The sequence below is a fragment of the Corella eumyota genome, chromosome 1, assembly GCF_963082875.1.
Source record: "Corella eumyota chromosome 1, kaCorEumy4.1, whole genome shotgun sequence".
NCBI lineage: Eukaryota > Metazoa > Chordata > Ascidiacea > Phlebobranchia > Corellidae > Corella > Corella eumyota.
Genome location: NC_137490.1, coordinates 11,863,747 through 11,889,166, shown reverse-complemented (window position 1 = coordinate 11,889,166; position 25,420 = coordinate 11,863,747). Strand labels below are relative to the sequence as shown.

Here is a 25,420-nt window from a genome sequence, read left to right as displayed (position 1 = left end):
CAAATTTGTAAAAATGCATTAAAATCGGGTTAATAATATTTACATCGACTTTATTTTCATATTAAATAATTACAAAGATTTCGCAAAAAAAACACTGATATTTAAGTTTAGCAAATAAATGTAAATTTTTTATTAGGTTTTTAGTACGATAATGATATACAATGACAAAAATAAAAAAATTCTAACATAAATCTTTGGAATTTAATCATAAAACACTTTATAATACAATAATAAATAAAATTTAGTTTTTATAAGTCACAGAAGTATATAATAAAAATATTGGTAACACACGGTTTTAAAAATAAAGATTTTTAACTATACTGTTAGGATAAAAGTTATAAAGTGTATATATAATTTAAAGTTTGTGTTATTTGTGTGTCAATTATTTATGTACAAAGCCTGGTACAAATGTAAAAAGGCCGAGCATAAGGTTAATGACAAACGTAATAACATATTAACTGGTAAAAATTCCGTGAAATCCAAAAGGGGGCTTGTTGTTGACCTTAAAAATAAAACGACATATCAATTTACAAATAAAAACTCTTTTTATATAAAAAAGTTGCATAAACTAATAAAAAAATTGTTGAATTACTTGTGCTCGTGCTATTTCTGTAAACGTTTCGCCATCCAGTACAAGTAGAAAAGCTGACCTCTCCACGATATTGCTGATAACAACCGATATGACCACGCCATCGTCTTCTTCTGTGGCGTCTGGCCTTGGCACAAATACCGGTTCAGAAACAGAATAATCCTTTGAAATTAAAAAAAACAATTAAATTTAAAAAACTTGCACGGAAAAAGCGGTATTGATAATGTATTATAACAGTGGAAAGTTAACATTGCCGTTTAAATGTATGACGTTGGCAAAAATATTACCTCCAAACTCCACGTTTTGATTTCCCTTGTCACAACGTCGATCTTGGTTAATATAGACATCAACTCTTCGCGAGTACCAACACAGTAAATGTAACTAAAAAAAATATTGGTTAAACGAATTGCCCTTTCACACACTACAAGTATTTTTTGTATTTACCGATATTTACGGCCATTTAAATTATAGTTTATTCTCGGTAGTTCTGTTGTCGAAACAGTTGAAGTACATTTATCAGGAACAAGTAGATCAGCTTCAAGATAAATTGTACCATCTTCTTGTAGGACGGCAGTTGACGTAAAACCGGGGTAATGGATGAGGTTAACCCCTAAAAATCATTACTTTGTTGAATTCGCCGATAAATTTCCCATAAATTTTTCTACAAATAATATGCTTTATTACATGGGTTAACAAGATGTGTATTAACCTTTCGGTGTTTGCTCATCAACGTTTAGCGGAAGAATATACCGATGAGCTCTCATTCGCATTTCCGGCTCCTGGAACTTTTGTTTCAGAGACTTTTTCCGAAGCTCATTAAGATCCCTACAAAATATTTTTTTATGGAAATCGCAAAAGTTTAAAAAAAAAATAATTGTTTTACTAACACTTGGGTAAGCAACGGTTTCTTTGAGCACATCATGTCCATTACGATGACGTTATATCCGTCGACTTTATCCTCAAATGCGTTGACGTGATGAAAACAAAAGCGACTTTCAGTTGCAAAATTTATTGGAAGTTGCTTTCCAGTTTCTTTGTAAACCACGTGAAACTTAATAAATTTTTATTAGGATTTAATTTACAGAAAAAGTATAAAAGGGATTCAGTTTAAAGGGCTTGTCCAGAAGATTTTTGTCCTAAATTTGCTTAACAATCAAAACAAAGATTTTTTTTAGACAGCATAAGATTTTAGGCGATTCGATTTTAATTAGAAATTTTTTAAAGGGAAACAAGGTGGCATTATTTACTATTTAAAAAAAATACACTTTGTCTTCTAGAGTATTTTAAATAACATTCAATTGCTAACCATCAAGATTTATTTCTTACTTTTGAGTCTTTATTTTTCTGTTCGGCAAACAAGTCATTTATTCCACCCCAACCAAAACCAGGTGTTAGTACCTTTCTAACTCTCATTCTCAGGTTTTGCTCATGTAAAACGAAGTAATTTTTCGTTATTGCAAAACTAGCAAGCAAAATATTAAAAAGAATCAAGTAAAAACAATATAATTCGGTCACATATTTACTGTGTTAACTTACTTACCTGTGAAAATAGGCAGGATTCCAAGTATCATCTGCGGGAATTTCCGCAACTTCCTTAAGATGTTGCATGGGGTTTGGACCAATCATATCTTTGGAATCAACTTTTAAAACTGTGTACACTGACTGCTTTCCAAACCTCGCCCCGATATTGTAGTAATCACCGTTTTGATCTGTATTACACTGTATTATTTAACAAATAAGGCCAAAATATGAAAATTTACAATTTTTTTACTGTATACTAAAAACAGAAGATTTTATGCAACATACCTGTGTGTGGATGGGCGGTTAACATTCTAGTTCCACACACGTCAGTTGTAATGTAAGGTTCAATTTTATTCTGCAAAGTTTCGCGATCAAATTCATACACGCATGCTGAATCAGTTGTAGCATAAAATGTGTCTCCTAACTTGGCAACATTGACATTTATATTGTCACCAGGAGGTCTCGAAAAATACTTTGTAAAAAACCTAGAAACATTCCACATACAAGTTTTGTTAATACAACACAAATGTAGCCTTTAAATTATTAAAAAAAGAATTATAGCTACCGTTACCTTGAGAAGATATTTTTGCATGGATCAGGAATGCTTTCTCCAAATGTGGAATAAATAACTCTGTTGTGTTTATGATTTGTTTTGTAAATTTCAGACTCTATAAATTTGCTGCTGTAGATTACTTGACCGTTTTGTATAGAAAATCTAATGTTAATATCAAAAGAAGTAAACTGTGTTAGGCTGTTTGCCTACGCAATATAATATCATGTGTGCCATATGTTTTAAAAACAAAATTCATATTATTCCTCATACTATTCAAAAGTTTTTAAAATCACGTGGCTAGGCTAATATTTAGGCTTTAGTACTTGTTTATCATGGCATGTCCATCGAACCAGTGTGAAAATGATTCGTCTCCAATATCTACTTCGCCTACACCATTCCGCAAAAAGTCTCCATTCAACCAAAGCGGAATATCACCTTTACAAGAAAAATCACAAACTAATTACCACCACACAAAACACAATAGATCGTGTTGGAATTACGACAATTCGACAACGGTAACATCTTTAACGTACTGTTGTTGGTATACAAATAATGAGTTTACGATACAGTTTTATATAATAACAATACAGTTTATAAATTGTTTAAAAAAAAACAGAATAAAAGGCTGACCTGTTGCGACGCAAGCGGTTGGTTTTGTATTTTCTGAATTGTCATATAGACAATATTTTTCGGTTGAAGTCATTTTGTAAAAAATGTAAGCCTGCAATAAAAAGTTGAACCAAACAATAAATTACTTTTAAGTCACGTTAAGTTATCATGCCCTGTGTAAAATAATAATAGAGTATGTTATAATTGTGACGTCATTTCCTCTATTTTTCTAACTGTGACATAGTTTGTAAATAATCTCACAGTAAAAAATGCTTTCAGCTTCTCAAAAATTATTTTTTTGTAAGTAAATTACGATTTCGTAAGAAGTATATTTTAATGGCTGCTATCTTTTGTGCTGTACAAACAGCATTCTCCATCATAAGATTTGCTAACATGAATTTTTTTTATTGACACACCCACATTTGTGTAAAATGATACCTTTGTGTTAAATGACCACCTGAATGCGGTTAAATAAACTTTTTTTTTAAATTTAACTCAACTTATTTTCTTACTAACAGCTACAATACATTAAAATCAACGTTAAAAAGAAACAATATCCAACAGGTGTTTATATTAATGTATGTAGACAATGTTAACCTAAATAAAGTGAGAAAACTAGTATTCTTACACAAGGCGTTCCCTACTAAACTGAACCGGAACGTAGTATTACATAGTTCTTAATCAAGTAGGCAAACCAACTTTGTTATTTACAAAAATTGCTAAATTCTTCGTTACTGTCATATTATAAAAATCTTTATCTCAAACATTGACTCTACAATTTAATAAGCAATTTGTAAAGGAACGACATCACTATATACCGAAATTTTAGAAGTTTTACTTGATCAGAACAAAAGATATTATCTTTCAAAAATAGTTGAACAATGACAATACTGACAGATACCAAAATGCTTTGAAATCGGATATTTTAAACTATAATAGTTAACAAATGCGAATTTCATTTTTTATAGGGTTGAATTCTTTTACGATGTTTGGCTTGACGTAAAACGCAGTTAGCTAAACCTTTACTTTTTAACTTAACAAAAATTTTCGATAAACAAAAGTTGGTGTATTTAACTTTATTGCTGTAAGCCATGCAAACAGCGTTTAAAAAAATCTGTAAACAAGTATTCCAGCATAAATCCATAACGTGGGTTTAAGCAGGCTATTTAATCGGGTCAGGGCTATTTATATTAAGCCACAATAATAAAGTTCAAGGTATTTATTTATATGTGGGGAAATAAAAGAAGCTTATGATATTTTATGAAGCTGGATTGAATATGAGATGGCCCGCGTTATTAAAATATGCACGTAGCCTAGCGTTTATGTAAGGTCAGAGCCCAGGAGTATTCAAACAGGGATTAAAGTTTTAAAAAAAGCCCAATGTATTTTATATGCGGTCTAAGGTTTTTTTTAACTTTTGTGAGGCCAGTGGTGTCTTTGTTTTTTCGATCTCATCCTGGTTCTCCCGAATGTACTTCTGCTTTTAAAATTCACATTCTAGGTGATTCCCCTATAGAAGCCTCAATTGATACAATTTTACTCATGTTTTTCTAAATCATCTGATAACGTACGTTGCTTAATTAAAAGCAAAAAAGGTAATATTAACAAGCTTTTATTAACTGAGATAAATATATGAATTGAGCTTTTAAACTAAAAATAAGTTTTAAAAGTCCTTTATAACTATTTTGATAGTTTTGTTAGAGAAATTCAACAAATAGAAATTTATTTTTTTAGATATTTTTAATTATGGATACTTTACAAAATTTATTCAATAAAAGTTTGGCAAATTTTAAAAGCAATATCGGTGTTGAATTCCATGAAAAATATGAGGAAGTTAAAAGTTTTACTTACCAAGAAATACAAGACCATTCTAATAAAATTCAGTTGTGTATTGAAAAAATATTATTAGATCAAAATAATGCTGGTTTTAATTGCCAAAAAGAAGCTATTGTTCAACCACAAAAAACTGTTGGAATTTATATGCCAGCAAATGTTTATACACCTAGTATTATTATTGGAATACTAAACTCTGGTTGCAAATTTACTTCATTGAACCCTAAAGCTCCACACTCACTTAACAATGATCTACTCTCAAGTATTGGTATAGGTATATTGATAACCTACAAAAGATTTTTGGACTCAAAGCAATTGGAAATATTTACAAATTTAAATTTAAAAACTATTGAATGTAGGGATTTTAGATTAATTTCTAAGGAAGAGACAATAATTATTTGTTACACACAGGACACAATTCCTAAACAATTCTATCACCCTAAAAACAAACAATTTGCTTATAGTATAAGCACGTCAGGTACTACTGGTAAGCCTAAAATTGTTCATGTTCCTCATCAATGTATAGTGGCCAACATCCTTCACTTAAAATTTGTTTTTAAAGTTAATTCAAATGATAAGGTTGCGATGATGTCACCTCTAACTTTTGACCCAAGTATTGTTGAAATATTTTTGGCCTTATCATCGGCTGCATGTCTTGTTATTGTTTCGGATGACATTAAACTTGATCCTGACAATCTGGCAAATGTATTATTTTCTGTCTCAAAAGTAACAGTCTTGCAATGTACGCCCACTATTATGAATCAATTTTCCAAAACAGATTTGCACTTGAAAATATTTTCTGAAAATTCATCTTTAAGAGTTTTTGTATTGGGAGGTGAGGCTTGTCCATCTTATAAGCTAATTTATTTTTGGTTGTCCAAAATAATGAGTTCTGAAAAAATAAAAATTGATGTTTATAATATTTATGGAATAACAGAAGTTTCCTCATGGGCAATGCTGCATAAATTGTCGATAAAAAATATTAAACAAAACGCAACTACTCCAATACCTCTTGGCTTTCCATTGTATTTAACCACATTGGAAATTAGGGATATTTTAACTAAAGATCCATTATGTATAATAGAAAGTTGTTTAACAATTTTCCAGTTAATTAATGTTAGTGATACTGAACAAAATTTTAATACTGTTAAAGTGACTTTTTTAAGTAAATCAGTTTGCTTTTCAAATTCATATTACAGCTATCAAGGGTATTTGTATATTGGTGGAGAAAATAGAGTTTGTTGCATACTTGATTCAACTGCTGAGAAAAATATTTGCAATTCATCTTTATTAAGAGATTCAGGTGATATTGTAAACTTCACTATAAATATGAATAATTTTACAACGTCACTAACAGTTGGTAAACCATTTTTTGTGAAGGAAAATATGATTGTGATTGACTATGTAGGGCGCAGTGATAAGCAAATAAAAAGGCATGGAAAACGAATAAATCTTCTCTATCTAAAACAGCATTTGGAAAATGTGCCCTGTGTTTCTTCAGCATTTGTTTTATTTTTTAATTATGAGAAAGCTACCACAGAGAAGGTTTTGGTTGCTTTCGTGTGTGTTAACGTAACTACTCAAAAGGATATCAAATCTTATGTTTTGTTAAGCTGCTATCATAAACTTGGTCACCAATACGTTCCAGATTATGTAGTGTTAGTTGATCGCTTGCCTATCACATCTCATGGCAAAGTGGATGAAAATATTTTAAAAGAATATTTTTACAAACAACAATCTGTGATGTCCACTGGCTCTACAGATGTTCAAACAATATTCATAGATTGTTTATTAGAATGTCTACCTGCACTTAAATTTGATGTAATTTTAAATAAAACTGAAGTTAGTCAAATTTTAAAACACACTTTTATTCAAAATGGGGGTGATTCTTTTACCCTCATTAAGTTTTCTGTTTTATTAAAACAAAAGTTTACTAATTTGTCAGACATTTCAAGCCAACTTTTACATTCTACACTGAGCCAGGTGTTATCATATATAAAAAATCCAAACAAAAAAAATCAAGATTTCAAACCAAATATTTCTTCTGAAAAACATCTGTTACCTAAACGAAAGAATTTTGAAGTTTTGCAATTAACAAAGACTAATAACACTTTAAAAAGGAAAAAAACAAACCATAATCAATTTTATACCATAAAAAGAGCTGGTCAATACTCTTTAAATTACAATCATGAAAGTATATTTGTGCTTAAAAAAAGGTGTAAACATAAAGATGATATAGCTAATGGTTTAAAATTAGGTTTAAATGTGTTATGGAAATATGACACTCATAAGTGTGTGGATTCTTCTCCTTTAGTAGTTTGTTTTCATCAGGATCAAAAAAATCCATTTGTTATAATAGGTAGTGCATTATTTTTCGTTAAAGTGACCTTATTGAAATATAATATTTTTTGGGGCTCATTGAAATATAAGTTTTAAATAGTTTTTGTTAATGTTTTAGCATTATATTTTCAAATTTTTGTATATTTGTAATAAATATTCTTTTTTACAGGTTCACACTCACATCTTTTTGCCTGCGTTTCAATATTAACAGGAACAGAAAAATGGAAGACTAAGTTAGGGGACAGAATTGAATCTTCACCTTGTCTTACCTCATGTGGTCAATATTTATGTGTTGGTTGTTACGATACATATGTGTATAGTATTGATATAAAAACTGGAGAGGTTAGTGTAATTTTGTTGTTTAACGTACAAGTAAATGTAACAAATAGAGAATTAATTAATATTGGTTAAAAAGTTACAAAATAGTTTTAATGTTTAAAACATGCAAAATTTATTGTTTGAAACGTGCTAGTATTTTTATAACTGTTTGTAAAACTATTTTTTGGAATTCTGAAATAAAAAATAAAAATAAAAGTGTTATTACAAATGTGATGTTATAAATGGTTGTCCATAAAATTGGAATGTTATATATTACTAGATTTTGTGGAAATTTAAGTCTGGTGGAGAAGTAAAATCCTCCCCAGTAGAAGGAAATCAGGACTCAGTTATATTTATTGGATCACATGATGAACATCTATATTGCCTAGATTTACATGTAAGTTAAAATTCACCCTTTTTTATTTATTTGTATGTATGAGTATAGTAAAAAAATATCTTTTTCAGAATAAAGAAATGATTTGGAAATTAGACTGCCAAGGTGGATCAATATTTTCATCTCCTGCGATAGAAATTTTGGTAACAATTTTTTAAAAAAAGTTAATTTAATTTGTCTTTTAATTTCTCTTAATTAAATTAGCTTATTTAATGACCTTAACAGGATGAATTAGAAATTGTTTATGCTTGCACGTTATCTGGAAAAGTGTTATCTGTAAGTTCAGATCTGGGCCAAATAAGGTATGTCTATTCTTAAGATACAAAATAGATTTCACAGAATAATATAAAAACTTTTTATTGTGCTTTAATGTAGGTGGACAGTTAATATTGGTAAGCCCATATTTTCCTCACCTCTTGTCACTCAAATTGGTATTTGTGTCGGTTGTGTAGATAACAACATGTACATGCTTTCAAAACTGGATGGCAATACTGTAAGTACTGTCTTTTATTTAAATTAGTCCAAACCATTGTCATTTAAAAAAAAGTTTTTTTTTAACTGTCTAGTGTTTTGAATATTTGTTAAGTTGGTTTTTGTAGTAGTCTAAGTAGCCTTGTGCCTTATGTTACTATTTAATTTACCTAAATGTTAATTTTTTCTTTAAAGGGCTTGAAAAATTTTATTTAATATAAAGCATTTTTTTTCGCTGTTGATGAAAATATTTGGGTAAAAAAATAAAAACATTTTTTGAGCACTACAAAATTTTTATAGATTTGGAAATTTGAAACTGAACAACCAATATTTTGCTCTCCTTCTGTTTTATATCAAGACAAAGATTTAAATAATTTTATGATATTTGGTTCACATGATGGAAATATGTATTGTGTGAATGCAGCTAATGGCAATTTGATCTGGAAAAATGAAAAATTAAGCAACAAAATGCCAATTTATGCATCTCCTTTCTCATTTCAAATAAAAACTACAAACAAAAATGAAGTACAATTTTTTAATAGTTTAAATTTTTATAAAACCCTGCTAACATATCATATTGTTAGATGTCTTCTAAAAAAAGGGTAAAAAAATTAGTTGTAAACTAGGATTAATTATGCAAATTTATTTAGGTAATTTTGATGGATTTGGTGGCTGTTGCATCAACAAATGGAAATTTGTCTATTTTAAATCTAAGAAATGGTAAAATTCTTGCAACCCGAACCCTACCTGGTCAAGTATTTTCTTCTCCTGTTGTTATGACTACACAGACTAAAGGAAAAAATGATTTAAATATATTGGTCGGTTGCAGAGATAATTTTTTATACTTATTTAATTTTGAAAATCTAACCTAACTAGCTCTTAAATTAAATACAAAATATCAAATAGAAAAACATTGCATTGTTACCTTACTAACCATGTTCACTTTTTAGTCAATATAACCGGTATTTTAAGTCAAGTTTACGACATTAGGTACGAGAGTTTTCTCTTTTTGTTATAATTTAAAAAAAAATTTCTGGCTTTAAACGTAAATAAACATCGCGCATTACGTTTAAGTTTGATTTTAATTATATTCTTCCTTCTGGAAATCTCTTTGTCGTTCCCTTCTTATTACAAAAAGACTTGTCATGTTTGCAGGTTTAGATTTATACAGTTACCTAAAGGAATATAAGTTGTTTTTTGACCTTGTTTTAATCCGGTTATAATAAATATAGGTTTTTCGTTTTTGTTAAGTTAAAAATGATAAAACGACAAGAACGATTCAACACTTCTTTTGTAGTACGTAAACGACCTATTTTTATTTGAACTTATTTGCAAAGCAAATGATTGGAATGTGGGTTATGTTATTGGTTCGCGTAGGAACGTTACGTTGAACATTTCAATAGGTTTGGATGACAATCTTATTGTTGGATTCTTTAAGTGACAGGGCGATGATTAACCGTGCTAAATTGTGGTAACGTCTGAATTATATTAGTACTATAGCAAAAGCGAGGGGTAGTAAAAGTTCGTTCGTGACAGGCTGTTCTTCACGTACCAGGTCACGTGGCATATTCTCGCTAAGGGCGATTTTGAAATGCTTTGTTTTTAAAGTGACAATCATCGTAATAAAAAAATATTCGCATTTGGAGTTTTGTAAAAGGCTAATTACATTTATTTTAGGTTACAAAATTGCTTTACTTCAAGGTCGTCACAAGTTGAAACTACTAATTTACTAATGCTTACTTAAAAAGAAACATTTTTTTACGACATTTTTAAAACTAATCAATTATATTCGTTATGAGTAATCTTAAGACTTGGATTTAAATAAAGCAGAAACTGTGACTATAATTAATTTAAAAAAATATATATATATAAGTGCTCAGTTGTTAGTTGCTAAAATCAGTTTTTTATTGCATCCTTACGTTATTAATTGCATTAAAAACTAAAAAGTTTTAATTAACAAACATTCCATGTATTCCTGCTGTTGGTTTCGCATTTACCTAAAACACAAAACAATTTAAAATAAAAAAAAATTATAATTTCAAATAAAATATGTATACTTGTGTTATATTATACCCTTGCTCGCGCTATTTCCGTAAATGTTTTAGCATCCAAAACAAGAAGGAACGCTGACTTTTCCAAGATATTGCTAATAACAACTGATATGACCACGCCATCGTCTTCTTCTGTTGCATCCGGCTGTGGCACAAAAACCGGTTCGGAAGCTGTGTGATCCTTAAACAACATAACATTTTTACTTAAGATTTTTTACGATTTATTTACAAAATGTTAATATTATCGTTGTATTTTTACCTGCTCCTTCCAAATTTTTAACTCCCGCGTGTGTATGTCAAATTTAACTACCGAACTCATCATTTCAATAGAGGAACCATTAGCGTAGATATATCTAAACGTTAACATATAATATTTTTTGCATTTAATATGTTAATCACATTTAGCCTATAATTACAAGCAATAATTCCAAATGGATTTTACGTCGCTCTAAATTTGATTTATTTACCGATATTTACGGCCATTAAAATTGTAGTTAATTCTCGGTAGTTCGGTTGTCGGAACAGTTGAAGTATATTTATCAGGAACAAGTAGATCGGCTTCGAGGTAAATTGTACCATCTTCTTGAAGAACGGCGGTTGACGAAAAACCGGGAAAGTTAATCAAATTAACGCCTGGACAAGCAGAAAATATTTAACTTGCGTTTTATTTTGGCTTAAAAGAATACTTTGTGCCCTTTTTTAACAAATAAGTAATAGATATGAATTATTTATTAACTTTTCTTCCTATATATTTTAAAACTAATAGCACACCAATCATTTACTTTGTGGTGTTTTGTCATCAATGTTCAGTGGAAGAATATAACGATGTGCTGTAACTCGTGTGTCAGGTTCTTGAAATTTTTGCTCCAAGACTCTTGTACGTATGCTGTGTAGATCACTTTGAAAAACAGAAATTATATTTAAAAATATCGTAAACTGTTAAACTCAGGGAGAACTTATAACTAAAAAAAATTAGAATATATTAAAATAAAATGTTTTTGCCGAGGTACAATTTTTTGTTAGGACTGTTTTGTCTTTTAGCTTTAGTTATCACTTACATATCAGATAGCCAAGATTTTTTCGAGCACATCATGTCCATAACTATGACGTCATAGCCGTCCACTTTATCCTCGAATGCGTTTACGTGATGATAACAAATTCGATTTTCAGTCACAAATTTTAAAAGATGTTGTTTTCCAGATTCTTTGCTAACGACATGAAACTAAAAATAAATAAATTGATTAAAATAAATTAACGAAAATATATTCAGAGATGATACATTATAAAAAAGGTTTTGTATATAGGCTAAGTATCTATTTACTATAACTTACAACTGATTTTTTGTTTTCATCTTCAGTAAACAAATCTTTAAGTCCACCCCATAGGTAGCCAGGTGTTAAAATTTTCTTAATACTTATTCGGAAATTTTGCTCGTGTATAACCACATAATTTTTTGTTAGCGCAAAGCTGTATACGAAAAAGTGCAATTCAATAGAATAAGATCATACGGCACAATCTTTAAAATAAACAATATTAAAAGAATAATTTATTTTGTATATTTTTTTACCTATGAAAATAACTAGGATTCCAAGTATCGTCTGCGGGTATTTCCGCAATTTCTTTAAGATGTTGCATCGGGTTTGGACCAACCATATCTTTGAAATCGACTTTTAAAACTGTGTACACTGACTGCTTTCCAAATCTCGCACCAATGTTGTAATAATCACCGTTTGTATCTATGTTAAAATAACTATAATTATACTGTGTTGCTTGCTAATTGACTTTTTGCATAATCGACAAATATACTAATAGTAATGCAAAGTGAAGACTCTCGTTTGTATTTAAAGACACTTTTCTGGTTTAAAATAGGTTAATTAAGAACAATAGTTATGCAATTTAAATAATGAATGGGTAGGTATCTGTTTAATGGTCCTGCATTACCATAGTGGGGATGTGCAGTTGCTAAAGCGCTCCCACATGCCTTGGTTACGCTGTAAGGTTCTTTTTTGTTTTGCAGGGTTTCCCGATCAAATTCGTACAAACAATCCGAATCAGTTATCGCATAAAATGTGTCTCCCAATTTGGCAACATTGACGTTTGTGTTGTCGTTAATTGGCGCCGAAAAATATTTAGTGAAAAATCTAAATGTGTTAATATAAGGCTATACAAATAACTTATTGTAGTTATATATAAACTAATGTAAAATCTCACCTTGAGAAGATGTTTTTGCATGGATCAGGAATGCTTACTCCAAATGTGGAACAAATAATCCTGTTATGTTTATGATTTGTTTTGTAAATCATTGATTCTATAAACTTGCTGCTGTAAAACGCTTGCCCTTCTTTGACGGAAAATCTGAAAAAAAATAGTAACTGTTGTGATACAATTTTTTTTTAATCTCAGATTTAAGTTGTTTATTTAATAATTTAGTGTTTTGCTGTTACTTGTTTATCATAGCATGTCCGTCAAACCAATGGGAAAAAGATTCATTGCCAATATCTACCTCTCCTGGTCCATTTCTAATAAAATCCCCTTTTAACCACCTTGGTATTTTACCTTTATTGTAAAAAATTTATCAGGTTAAAGCTGTTAAAATGAAAATTAAAAAACATTGTTAACTATACAAGCAAATGTTGCTTAAACACTCTGATGCATAATTATTGATGTATTAGCTCAAACTGAAGTTTAAACTTAAAACTAATTTAATTTACCTTTTACTACGCATTTAGTCGGTTTTGTATTTTCTGAATTATCGTATGTCAAATTTTTTTCAGACATTAGCTTTATATACCTGTAAGCTTTAAGGTCAAAATTGTCTTAGTGTATGCACTTTTTGTGAATGAATTGGCTGTTAAAAAACATGGCTTTCATATAAAATCGCTAGGTGTTTAATTACATTCTGGGAAATACTAGCCTAAGGTAATATGACAATTTGTTATAGTTCTGTTTTTAATATTCCGTGTAGGTCACGCCTTAAAAATCAACTTTAAAAGATTAACTGACAAGGCTACTGCAATTCTTTTTAAAGCAAATTTCGTATAAAAAGGGACTTTTTGTAATTATAGCTAATCAAGTCACGATTCTTTTAAACCAATTGATTTTTTGGGAATAACGATTACTTAAAAAATGTTTTGTTTTAATCCATTATATCCTTGAAATGTATAGGTCTACAAATACTAAAACTTAATTTTTAAAAGAATATATAATTAGCTAGTTTAAATTGGCGAATTAGTAATTTTAAAATCACAATTTAAAAATGTTAACTTTTGTATTCGATTTGATCTGCTTTTACATTTGTATAAGAAATTTGGATTTGTTTGCATTTAATCTGTATTTAAGATCAAACAAACATATCGGTATACATAATTAAATGTCTACGCTTTCCCTAGAAGGTCTGTATTGATTTTTCGACTTTGCATTGATTCTTCCTTGATATTTAATTACATTCTGTAGGCCTTTTACAAACTAAAAAAAGGTTAACTTTATAAAAGTCATCTTATTAAAACGGGATTTGCAGTTAGGGAAATCATCTGGTTAGTTCCATGTTAAGCTAAACCGTAATTGTAGATTAAGCATTGTATTAGTTTAAATCTGTTGTGGTTTTGTGTTTAAATATTAGATTTATAGCATTTAGCAATATATGGTATATCAGTATATTAAATACATATTGTCTGTATGTGGTCCAGTTAAATAACGAATTAACATTATAGAAAAATCATATAAAACTACTTAAATGACTGTATTTTGAGCGGTAATAAATAAATGATTTTATTTTTAATGATTATAGCGACGTGTTAACAGTTAGTAAATCAAATTACCGGGCTTCATCGCTGTTGCTTGTTTAATGTTGACACAATTGTAATGTGTTAATAAGTAACAGGCAAAAACGAACTGTTTTTTAACATTACGAAATGTTAGCGTTAAATATTAGTCAATATAAATGTTTAATACAGTTTAATTTGTAATTTTAAAATACCATTACCAAGGTTAGGGCTATGCTTGGGTTATTGATTTAGTAGTTGTTGTTTATAATTAGCCTAAGCGGCCGTTATTATTGTACAGTGGGTCGATGAACATTAAGTTTTATTGCTTTGCCCGAACGACGCTTATTTCAAATTCCCTCCCATCAGCCTGTCAATCAAGTGCGCTTGTCGAAACTAAATCAGGTTGACGTTGGAAGTTCTCGAGGGAGGTTTTTACGTTAAAAAATCGATTTATGTCGAACTAAGGTTCACTTGTTCTATATGAGGCGCGTTAAAAGCACAGAAAGTAGGCACGCTTTAAGAACGAAAATGAAAGATGATCAGCTGATCTTAATAAGCGGAAATGGTTGGAAACGTTGTTTGCGCATTAGGTGTAGATAGCTTTCAAAGTAAATTTAAAGGATGTATGATTTTCAAAGAACTGTATACATAAAATTAAGACTTGCTTTTATTTATTTTAAATTACGTAAATCAAATAGCCAATGGTGTAGCTAAACATAGGTTGTTATATACCTTTAAAATACAAGAAAATTTTCAGGTTGTACTAATACGAAGATAAATGTAGGCTTACTACTATTAAAATATTAGGCGACGTATAAAAAAATAGCGAGTTATTGTGAATTGTCACAACTATTTTATTGGAAGTTATTGTATTTCATTCTAGTTTGATATCAAGCCAAACAATAGTTATATAAAAGGTGCGATCCCTTTGTTTTGTTTGGTAGTGATGTGGTTTGAAGGCATTCTAACTTAAGTTATTGCTTTAGCGAGACTTCTAACAAATATGTAAGCGTTAGCTAAAGTTAAACAATAAGATTGGATATATATTGGACTATAATGTGTACATAAAAGTAATGTAACAAAGTGCTTTATTTGCGTATTAGTTATTTCTGTGGTAAACAACAAAGGTCAGTTACAATTTTACTGTATTTTAGCACTTCAGGCATTATTTAAGCTAAACAATTTGTTTGTTTTTAAACAGGAAACAGTTAATAATGTTTAATCATGTAACGTGGTTTTGACCAGTACTATTGCTAGTTGATGACGTCATGGCTTCATCATTATGTCGGAGTACGTCACTTATCAATATATTTGTACAGCGAGTTGCCATATTAGACGTCGCTGAAATCAGAACCGAAAATGGTCGCTCCAGCGATTGGAATTACGTCATGTTGGTCACGTGGTCTGATATGAGAGAACATAAGGTAAGAAATTATTTAAAATCAACTTAAATTTTTAAACATAATTTAAAGGAAAAAATTGTAAGATTTTTTAATATTAAGAATGGGAATAATGCTATCGATTTTCCGTTTAATAAACGAAGAGCGTTAAATAATTAATATGTTATTTCCAATATAAAATGTCGGCAAAAGTTTGTTTAAATATTTAAGACAACACTGCCTCAAAGAAATACAAATTTAATGTCGAAAATGTTTTTTTTTTGCAGATTTATCGAACATATAATGACGTGTTAACCCTATACAACTTTGCTCAAAAAATTATCAGCTCGGAGAAAAAATTAAAATCAAAATATTTAAAAGATTTACCTAAAGTTCCAGGTATGTACTTAAAATATACGTTTTTTCTATTAAAAACACTTGTTAATAACAATATAAAATAAAAGTATAACAATTTTTTATTGTTTTAAATAGTTCGTGGATTTTTCGACTGGAGTACACTAAAGTTTATGAAGAAAATTTTACAAAATGTTGATTTATTTTTTAGTAAATTATTACATCTTCCAACTAACGTAAGTATATGGTTAATAAATCAAAATTATTTTGAGCAAAAATATAAAATAAATATAATGTTATTAACTTAACTGTTTTGATTAATTTTTTTTAAGGTTTCAAGACATCCTGAAGTACTAGATTACTTTGAATTACGTATGACTGACAACAAAAATCACGTGATTTGTGATCCTGAAGAGGATGTTGGTGACGTAGAAACATTACAAGCAACAGGTTAACTATAATCAAAAGTTATAATAAAAAATTAATTACAAAAAAAACTTTTTTCATATAAAAAATTTAAAAATAAAAAACTTTTTTCATAAAAAAATAAAAAATAAAATGAAAAACTTTTTTTCATTCAAACTACATACAAATAACAAATAAAGTTTTTAAATTTTTTTTTTGAACTTTTCAGTAATACAGAATTGTTCATCTGCTATGGCATCGTCTCCAAGCTTGACCGTAAGAACTACAATACCTGACATTACCACTGAAGGTAGAGACATCGATAATAACATTATAGATAAAACTTCAAATGAAATCAAAAATGACATTTTAAAAGCGCGGAAACCGCCCGATTTTTTACCTATAGTACCCTGTTTTACTCAAAACAATCATTTACTTGAGAATGACATAGCAATAAATGAAGACGACTTATGCTCATTAGCAGATTTCGATGAATTTGAGCCAAATGCGTATCCTTTAATCGATAAAGGTGTTTTATGTTTCCAAGAAGCATCTTTTTTAAAATCGCACAAAAGTTTAAACACAGATGATTGGTTGCGGGAATGCGAGGAAATAATCTCACCCTATTCCCCAAATAAGGCTTACTTTAGACTTGTGCATAACTGTATTGAATATAACGAACTGTAAAATAACTTATATTTTATAGTTAATCTCCGCATAGGGCAGTACCTTATTTCTAGCAATAATTTTTATGGCAAAGCTGTTTTTTTTGCAAAAGTTTCTTCAAGTATATTGCACACTGCAAATGCTATTTCAAATGAGCTTATTTTAATTGCTAAAATTCATGTTTTGTTGATATATTACCTGTGTTCAATCATTGTTGTTATATTAAACTTTAAATTATATTATTATAGTCTTGATTTTTTTGTGCTAAATTATATCATTATAGTCTTGTGTTTTTACGATATGGGACATATTAAAGTTTCTAAAACACAAGTAGTTTAACACGTGACTTAAATTTGAAGTTGCAGTGTGTTTTAAAAATGCATTATAGGTTTAAGAAACTAAAAAATAACCGGAATTCCATTTCAAAAAACTAAAAAATAACCGGAATTCCATTCCACTAAAATTTTGACATTTTTCAAACACAAACTTTTTTGTAGTGTTATTTTCAAAAAGAGATAAAAAGAAAAAGGGTAAATATTTAAAAAACATTATTACGTTCTAAACTAAACATTATTACGTCCTAAATTAGAAATTGCATGGGGACAAACTTAAATATTACTCAGTCATGCGACAATTTCTTGGAAAAAATAATTTTTTTTATTTTTAATAATAAAAGTTTTCTCATAATAGTGTCAAAATTTTAACAAATATTTTACGATCATTAAAAGTCCTTGCTTATAAAATTTAAATTCTGTTGAGGATAACTTTTAATTGTGATGTCACATTATCCAATTGAAAATTTTGGCAAATTTCGCGACCAGAATGGGCGCTATTTTTTAAAAATTTTAGCAAAAAAATCATCGCCAAAATAAAAATAGTATGTAAAACATAAATAAAAAAACATGTTAAAAGTTGGTGGTATTAGCCTCATAGACGAGCCGTCACTTATTATAATTGCCTAAAATAAATACATCTTTACAATATGGGACTTGGGTTTGGTGATCATGCCATAACATACTTAAAATCTTCACGTAAACGTTATTACTTTTGGCATGTCTTGAATCATTAAATAGATTTTGTTATTTTTTCCCTTTGCATTTTCGTAGTATTAATTGTATTTCGTGTTTATTATTTGCTTTTATCTATATACGAAAAACCAAAATAGATAAAAAAAATACATGTTCCAGGTTATAATATTGTTTTTGGTTAAATCCAAGTCAACAAAAATATATTTTAAATTGTGTTTATTAAAAAAAAACATTCTTTGTTATTCAAATTATCCGATATTATATCTTATACACCTTTTATTTTTTATTTTTTATTACTTTAATAATATATAGACGACACTATATGGCGCAATGGCGCTATGTGCCAACGTGATAATTCTGCATATCTAATAATGTATTTAAATAATATATTCAATATGTTTACGAAATCTTTAATACAGTTGTGACTATGTTAACAAAAAAAGTGCTTACGCTCAATATGCTGATCCTAATCTAACATGGTTTAAGAATATAAAAAATTATATTTTGCGAGGTCTAGTATTGTATTTGAATATCCAGAAAAAAACACTTTTAAACACTAGTTAACACTCGCACTTTTAAATCTTTAATTCCCAAAGGACTTAAGTTAAAAATAAACTGCACCTTAAAATTTCGCCATTTTTAATGGACAGTTTCGGCCGTTAGAGCACGTGTACAAATTTTATTTTTAGTTTATTTTAAATATTTGTCACGTGCATTTACAAACATTTTGGATATTACAAGTCAAGCACGGACATAAAAACAAAATTATAAACTTTTTGACTGTTGATTTTACATCTAGAAAATATATTTTCAAAATATTACAAAAAATAACTTCAGCATTTTTAACTGTTTTAAAAGAAACATACTATAAAAAAATGTAAAATATTATATATTATTATTTTAAAAGATTACTTTATCTGTAATAGTAAAATATTATATCTACAAATATTCATTCAAAAGATACTTGTTGTTATTACATTACTGTTACTTTTACGTCTAAACAAAACCATTTTTTGTTTGAAAAGGCGGAATCTTTAGTAATTACATCACAACAAATCGATGTTTTACTTTGTTTTAATTAGTTTAACATAAATCTTAAAATCCACACAGTTCCGTACGATATAATCTATGTGTCGTGCTAAGGCTTTAACTACAATCCACACAGCGTAAATAATTTGAGTATGTATAAACAATTTTAAGCACGCCAACACATAAAATAAACTTTTTTAATTTTTTTTACCATTTGTTATTCTGAAATGACGGTATCTGTAAACTTAGCTGTTGTGATTACATTTACAGCGAAATAATCGGATAACCCAATGTCCCTGAATGTTTAATTATTCATTTCATGCCGTTTCAACTATTGTTCAATCGACGAAGAAAGATTTCTTAAGCTTTAAATTACTTGGAAGACGACAAGATTCGAAAATACGTTTGATTGCCCTTGTATTGTACTTACGGCGCGTTTAAACCGAATATGGCGGCCAGTTAAGTGCATTCTTCATTACAGACGATGATTATTTTCACCGCAGCAAGTTTTTGAGTGTTTGAGGCATAAAAGTGGCGCAAATACTTGTGCTTCAAGACGTTAGAACTAAACAGCGCTTTTTACTTTAAAGGAATGGTACCAGACAAGAAGAACCGAACGAAAAATGATTTAAAGCTATGGTTTTAATTTGTTTTTCTTGTCTTATTGAGTTTTTTTACGTAGACAATAGTTATGATGGTAATGTTTAGCAGTGCATATTTTAAATAAATAGACAGTGAAAAGGTTATAGAATTAGTTATATTTTAGTATATAGCATAGTTAGTTTACTTGTATAAAAACATAAACCTTAGCAAAAGCAAGCTATGTTACATTTTCAAAGCATGTTATTTTACTTTTAAATTTTGCAGAATTAAATACTATTTTAAAAAAATGAATTGGAGAAAAAGAATGTGCTTGATTTTAAAAATATTTCTCTTGATGTTAATTTACAATATGTTTTTTATTGATGCCTATCCAGTTGTAAGCGGAGAGCGAGGTCTTAGTGTGACATTGACTTGCGTATTTAAAAATGACGAAACTACACCACCCACAATCACGTGGAGCAAGGACCCTGGCCTTGTGGTTGCTACATCGGTTTCTGGAATTTCTCATACAACGTACGGTCTTTTAAAACTTAAGTTTATTCGCATCGGGAGACCACAAGTTTTTTATGTTTTTTAACATAATGTTTTTTATAATAGGCTGTAATGCAATGCTGCTTGCAATTTTATTATTGGTTTGTTTTAATTACAGTGGATCCCTAGCAGGCCGAGCTAGTTTAAGCGGAGGAAACTTATCAATTAACAGCTTGCTTATATCAGACGCAGGCTTGTATACTTGTAATGTTATCGCTGTTGGCAGTATACAAGAGTCAACGTCAATTCAACTTAATGTTACAGGTATACTTATGTATATAAATCTATAATTACAATAAACAAAACAACAGTTGTTTTTTAAAAAAATTGAAAATGTCTAAAGGCACTCTTTAATGCGTTGTTTTAGGCGGCCTAAATACGTAATTATTTTAATTTGTAGCAAAGCCGACAATCACATCGTTTTCGATTCCATCAAGCAATTTAGATGTAGATGGAATGTATTCACCAGCCTTATGCCGAGCTAAAGAAGGAAAACCGGCAGCTCGAATTGAATGGACTGACTTAACTGGAAAGGTAAAAGTTTTAAAAATTTGAGCAATTAAAAGTTAAAACCTTTCTTCTTAACTATATAAATCTTTTTTACAGATACAATTATCTCGCAGTACTCAGACTTTGCAGCCTGATGGTACCTATGATGTTGAATCTAAGTTGCTACTTTATCCAGGTCTCGACGGTCACACCCTTAACTCATCCAAACCAATCAAGGAAAACAAGAAATTTCGATGTCATGTTATTCATGATGACGTCACAAGTTTAGAAGCATGGAGGACTGTGGAAATTAGACTAATGTGTAGGCTATGTCGTATAGTAACGCTATTTAAAGGGGTAATATTATTTTTAATATTTATAAACCAAAGTTGTTTTCCAGATTCACCAATTGTGCACATTTCGTTACTTGCTAACAACTTGACATGCCACGTTAGCGGAAATCCACTTCCGCTTGTCACGTGGTATAGTCCAAACGGTCACGTAATACGGGATCGTGCCTTTGTTATGATTGGTTCGCAAGACAATGGCAAATATACTTGTTCAGCTAGCAGCGTTTTAAAGCCAGATGCATTGGCAAGCATTGATATACAAAAGGCCAGAGATTTACGTAAGGCTAAATTTTAAATATTTTATGCAATTTTTTTAGTAATAACTAAAAACATTCCTTTTCTAGCCACTTTGTTTCGAACGTTGGTTCAATTTAACACTAGCGTTCCCGAATCTGCCCTGGGATACAAAATTCAATGCTCTGCTGAGGTTACAGGTCTTCCTGACGGCGTTAAATTTGTTTGGTTAAAAGACGACACGTTAATAGATAAGGAAGTTAGGGAATATACAGGTAACATATATTTTAAACGTCGCTTAAAATCAAATACAATATAATCTAAAAACTAATGTAACTAACATTTAAAAAATGTTTTGTTGTAGTTCAATCCACAAGGAAGAAACAGGGATTTATTTATAGAATAACATCGTCGCTTATTTTTCAAAACGTCACTCGTGGCCGGGATGACGCGAAGTTTAGTTGTCGGATGACAAATTCTAGTGATCTCACTGGTTTTGTAACTGCTGTCGAAAAAAGCATTTCGCTAACCGTCGATTGTAAGTTGATTTTATAATTATAAAAATGCATTTTCAAGAATCATGCACCGGCAGCGTGATGTAGTATAGTCTGACACTTGACTACACTACATGATGCCGTGGGTTCGATCCCCACTGCTTTTATGCTGTAGCGCCCTCAAATAAGGCGCTATAAACGGAATAAACTCTTACTGAGCCAGCACTTAAGACTGGGTCGGGGTAACAGTTGTTACATCATGTTTAGGTCGAGGATAAAAATACATAAAAAAAAAATTTAAATACATTTTGGTCATAAGTTTTTTTATAATGGTATTTTATTCAGTATTTTAGTCTGCATTAAATTTACTTTTATTTTTAAATACTAAAACTATATCTAAAAATAACCTTCTATTAATTTTGATGTGTTTTCTGGTGGCTTGGTAATATCGAAATATGCATTAAGTTTCGCTTGTAGTGATATTTGTCTAATAATGATGAATGGCAACCTCCTTAGAGACCTTGTGGTTAACTGGCACGCCAGAGTAATTATCACCAATGTCATCTATTCACAAATTATCGATTGCATTTGTTCATCTCTGTATGATCAGTCCATTATTTATTCATACACCTCTAAATTGAATAATCGATAGTCTTATTGTTTTACGGAGTCATGCTGGTTTATTATCTTATATATGTATTATATCCTGCTAAAAAAGTTTTAACATATGTTAATACATCATAATTTATTTACTTTTTGTTTGTTTATTGTTATAGACGCACCTATAATGACATACATCCAAGTTAATAAAAACGTTTCTGTTCCAAATGGAGCATGGGTAGTAGAGAATGACAATTTAATTTTAAAATGCGAGGCTGATATGCGACCTGAAGGAGTATTTGAATGGTTTTATCAAGGTAATATTAATATATATGTTAAATCTATTTAATGTGAAGTAATATAACTAAACTAAAAACATTTTTTTAGGCCAAAAAATCGCTACCGGAAAAACATTGCTTTTAGGCAGCATACAGCGGAACCAAGCTGGAGCTTACACTTGTTTAACTCACAACTACGTACCTGGCAGCTCATCGAGTGACGTCATAGTCACAGTTCAGTACCCACCTTCTCAAGCAATGGTAAGAGAGGTTGGGGAAGATGGGCTACAATGTTTTACCGAAAGTATTCCACAGCCGATTTACAAGTGGATTTATCCAAACGGTAAAATTATTTATTTTGGTCTAGATTTTAAAAAAAATTGAAATGCTATTACTTTAATGTTTATTTTATTTACACGTGTTAAAGGAAGTCAAACTCTTGGAAATAATTCGATGTCGCAACCAAAACAAACAACCGGAATATTTGTTTGTATGGTATATAATCATTTGGGGTCATCAAACGCTTCCTATACACAACTTTCGTCCTCTTTAAGTAAGTTTATACAAATACGTTATAGAGAGATATATTTGTTTGAATATCAATTAATTAATTATGATCAAACACCTGTCTTATTGAACCCTAGGTAATTACTCACCTTTTACAAAAATGTGTAGAATCGATTTTTTCTTTTGTTAAAACTTACCTAGAACAGAAATTATTTTTATTTTGAAAAAGTAACAGGAGAATGGTATTGATTTTGTTATTAATAATACATGGAGATATATTATTACCTCAATAATGCAACTTGGCCGAAATTATACTCATGTATTGTATAAATCATTTTTATCCTCGTCTTATGTTGGTGCAATACTTTGAATCCAAATTATACTTTAACAAATTTATATATTTTATTATAAATATGCTAATTTTTTGACAGGTCGTATTGGCAGCCTTTCTGTAACCGAATTTTCGCTAACTGTATCTATATGCATATGTGTTGGATTTGTTCTTATTTGCATAATTTTTTGGATGGTGTTTCGACGTCATTCCCAGCGAAAGTCAACGGATATACTTGGTGCTAATAAGTAAGTTTACCTTTTATGCAAAAAAAACAACAACTAACATTTTAAAAAACTAACAGTTGTTTTATACACACTAATTTTGCACTTTGTATTTTTTTAATCGAATTACGTTTGGTCACAAATCAATATTAAGATTGTTTGTTTATGTCTTTGTGTTTAACTTATTTTGCTGTGATTTGAAGTGCACTAAAGTGTTATTTGGAATACCCTGAGCCACCAGTTCCCATTGTAAACGATACTGTGATGTCATCGCCTACACGTAAAATTTCACAAGTAAAAGCCAGACACTCTGGTTTCAAGAATAAGTAAATCAATATTTATTTAATTTGCTGTGATTTGTGAAACTAAAAAAAAAAAATTTATTAATTAAGTTAACTGCATAAACGTGTTTAAAAATAAAACATCCCAAACTAATATGTACATCAATTTATTAGAAACACGTTGGATGGCAAGTCAAAAAATATTCAGGAAGTACAATATGTCGAATGCAAATCTCCAACAAGCTTAAATGATAAACCAATAACTATATTTAATTCAAAAAGCTTTGCAAGGTATACTATATTACCAAAGTAAATTAATTTTTTGTGTTTTTTAAATTTTAAAGTTAAATTAACAATTTTCGAACATACTTTTGCAGTGTTAAAAATCAAACTGGCAACAATGACTCGGTTAAATTTGCCAACACGGAAGTCGATGGTTCCAGTATCGAAATAATCGAAAACGAGTCAGTTTCTATGACAGAAAAATCAAATACTGTGTTAGTATCTACAAGAGACGAAGCTCACACACTTGAAAATTCTAACGTTTTGTGTTCCCCATCTCGTATGCAACGCATAAGGCGAGAAGTTGCTTTGCAAATGTATGGGCAAGGTGACACGCAGACTTATCACCAGTCGACGCTTCCAAAATGTTATACGAAACCACCGTTGCCTTTGCACCCGGTACCATGGTACCCAACGGTTACGAATCCGATGCTTTATGACGACACCTGGCGGCCAACAGGGACCCGTTACATGTCAGATGAAGAATGTGTCCTTCCTTACGCAACTTTACGAATGCACTCTCGAAAATTAAGCAACCAAACTTCTAGTGTTGCAACCGGAACACGTGGGGATTCCTCCAATTGCTCGGAGGATTTTATGTACGGGGTAAAACGACCGCGATCTATGTCTCTTTCCGCGACCTACTCCTCTTCCGATTCCAACATTACTGCCTCATCAGTGACTAACATCGACCCCCCAAACATGATTGCCGCCCCAAAGAAAACTCAAATATCATCTCGCAACCATTCTCCTTTTGACAGTGGAAATGATTCCGTAAAGTCTATTCGAACCACTCCGAATGGCAAAAAACAGTCGCACACATTAGTGTAAAACGACTTGTAGATTTTAGATTATGCATTATACTTTATGTAGAATGCAGTTTTCTCGCTACCGTGTATTAATTTATTGTTT

The 25,420-nt window shown here is 30.0% G+C and overlaps 5 protein-coding genes across 6 annotated transcripts; 3 read left to right on the top strand and 2 right to left on the bottom strand.

Annotated features, from left to right (window-relative positions):
• Positions 1 to 264: 264 nt before the first annotated feature.
• LOC145758436 (retinoid isomerohydrolase-like) lies at positions 265 to 3,440 on the bottom strand. The gene is made up of 12 exons (XM_082572511.1): positions 3,294 to 3,440; positions 2,987 to 3,098; positions 2,682 to 2,825; positions 2,396 to 2,595; positions 2,130 to 2,298; positions 1,916 to 2,051; positions 1,477 to 1,640; positions 1,299 to 1,414; positions 1,034 to 1,199; positions 877 to 970; positions 593 to 751; positions 265 to 502 (listed from the first exon to the last, which is right to left on the bottom strand). Exons 1-12 carry the CDS (start codon positions 3,364 to 3,366, stop codon positions 455 to 457), a joined length of 1,581 nt encoding a protein of 526 aa, XP_082428637.1. The 5' UTR covers positions 3,367 to 3,440; the 3' UTR covers positions 265 to 454.
• A 1,190-nt stretch (positions 3,441 to 4,630) lies between these two features.
• LOC145751225 (beta-alanine-activating enzyme-like) lies at positions 4,631 to 9,582 on the top strand. Of its 2 annotated transcripts, none has more exons than XM_082567339.1 (9): positions 4,631 to 4,839; positions 5,007 to 7,464; positions 7,615 to 7,787; positions 8,044 to 8,160; positions 8,229 to 8,300; positions 8,383 to 8,459; positions 8,533 to 8,650; positions 8,929 to 9,153; positions 9,279 to 9,582. In XM_082567339.1, exons 2-9 carry the CDS (start codon positions 5,019 to 5,021, stop codon positions 9,498 to 9,500), a joined length of 3,450 nt encoding a protein of 1,149 aa, XP_082423465.1. In that variant the 5' UTR covers positions 4,631 to 4,839; positions 5,007 to 5,018; the 3' UTR covers positions 9,501 to 9,582. The 2 variants fall into 2 exon arrangements, with proteins under 2 accessions (XP_082423465.1, XP_082423458.1); XM_082567332.1 differs by having other exon boundaries at positions 4,631 to 4,867.
• Positions 9,583 to 10,577: 995 nt separating this feature from the next.
• On the bottom strand, positions 10,578 to 13,457 carry LOC145763354 (beta,beta-carotene 15,15'-dioxygenase-like). Its single transcript, XM_082574792.1, has 12 exons — positions 13,391 to 13,457; positions 13,124 to 13,235; positions 12,891 to 13,034; positions 12,621 to 12,820; positions 12,247 to 12,415; positions 12,011 to 12,146; positions 11,738 to 11,901; positions 11,462 to 11,577; positions 11,147 to 11,312; positions 10,939 to 11,032; positions 10,702 to 10,860; positions 10,578 to 10,625 (listed from the first exon to the last, which is right to left on the bottom strand). The coding sequence occupies exons 1-12, from the start codon at positions 13,455 to 13,457 to the stop codon at positions 10,578 to 10,580; spliced, it is 1,575 nt and encodes a 524-aa protein (XP_082430918.1).
• Positions 13,458 to 15,430: 1,973 nt separating this feature from the next.
• On the top strand, positions 15,431 to 17,580 carry LOC145763381 (uncharacterized). Its single transcript, XM_082574818.1, has 6 exons — positions 15,431 to 15,570; positions 15,645 to 15,867; positions 16,110 to 16,221; positions 16,315 to 16,412; positions 16,509 to 16,626; positions 16,811 to 17,580. The coding sequence occupies exons 2-6, from the start codon at positions 15,712 to 15,714 to the stop codon at positions 17,266 to 17,268; spliced, it is 942 nt and encodes a 313-aa protein (XP_082430944.1). The 5' UTR covers positions 15,431 to 15,570; positions 15,645 to 15,711; the 3' UTR covers positions 17,269 to 17,580.
• Positions 17,581 to 20,256: 2,676 nt separating this feature from the next.
• Positions 20,257 to 25,339, top strand: LOC145763345 (hemicentin-1-like). Its single transcript, XM_082574780.1, has 14 exons — positions 20,257 to 20,420; positions 20,557 to 20,702; positions 20,839 to 20,972; positions 21,045 to 21,249; positions 21,328 to 21,555; positions 21,622 to 21,786; positions 21,876 to 22,049; positions 22,782 to 22,922; positions 22,993 to 23,226; positions 23,311 to 23,436; positions 23,822 to 23,969; positions 24,149 to 24,271; positions 24,401 to 24,517; positions 24,604 to 25,339. Exons 1-14 carry the CDS (start codon positions 20,257 to 20,259, stop codon positions 25,337 to 25,339), a joined length of 2,841 nt encoding a protein of 946 aa, XP_082430906.1.
• The last annotated feature ends 81 nt before the right edge of the window (positions 25,340 to 25,420 follow it).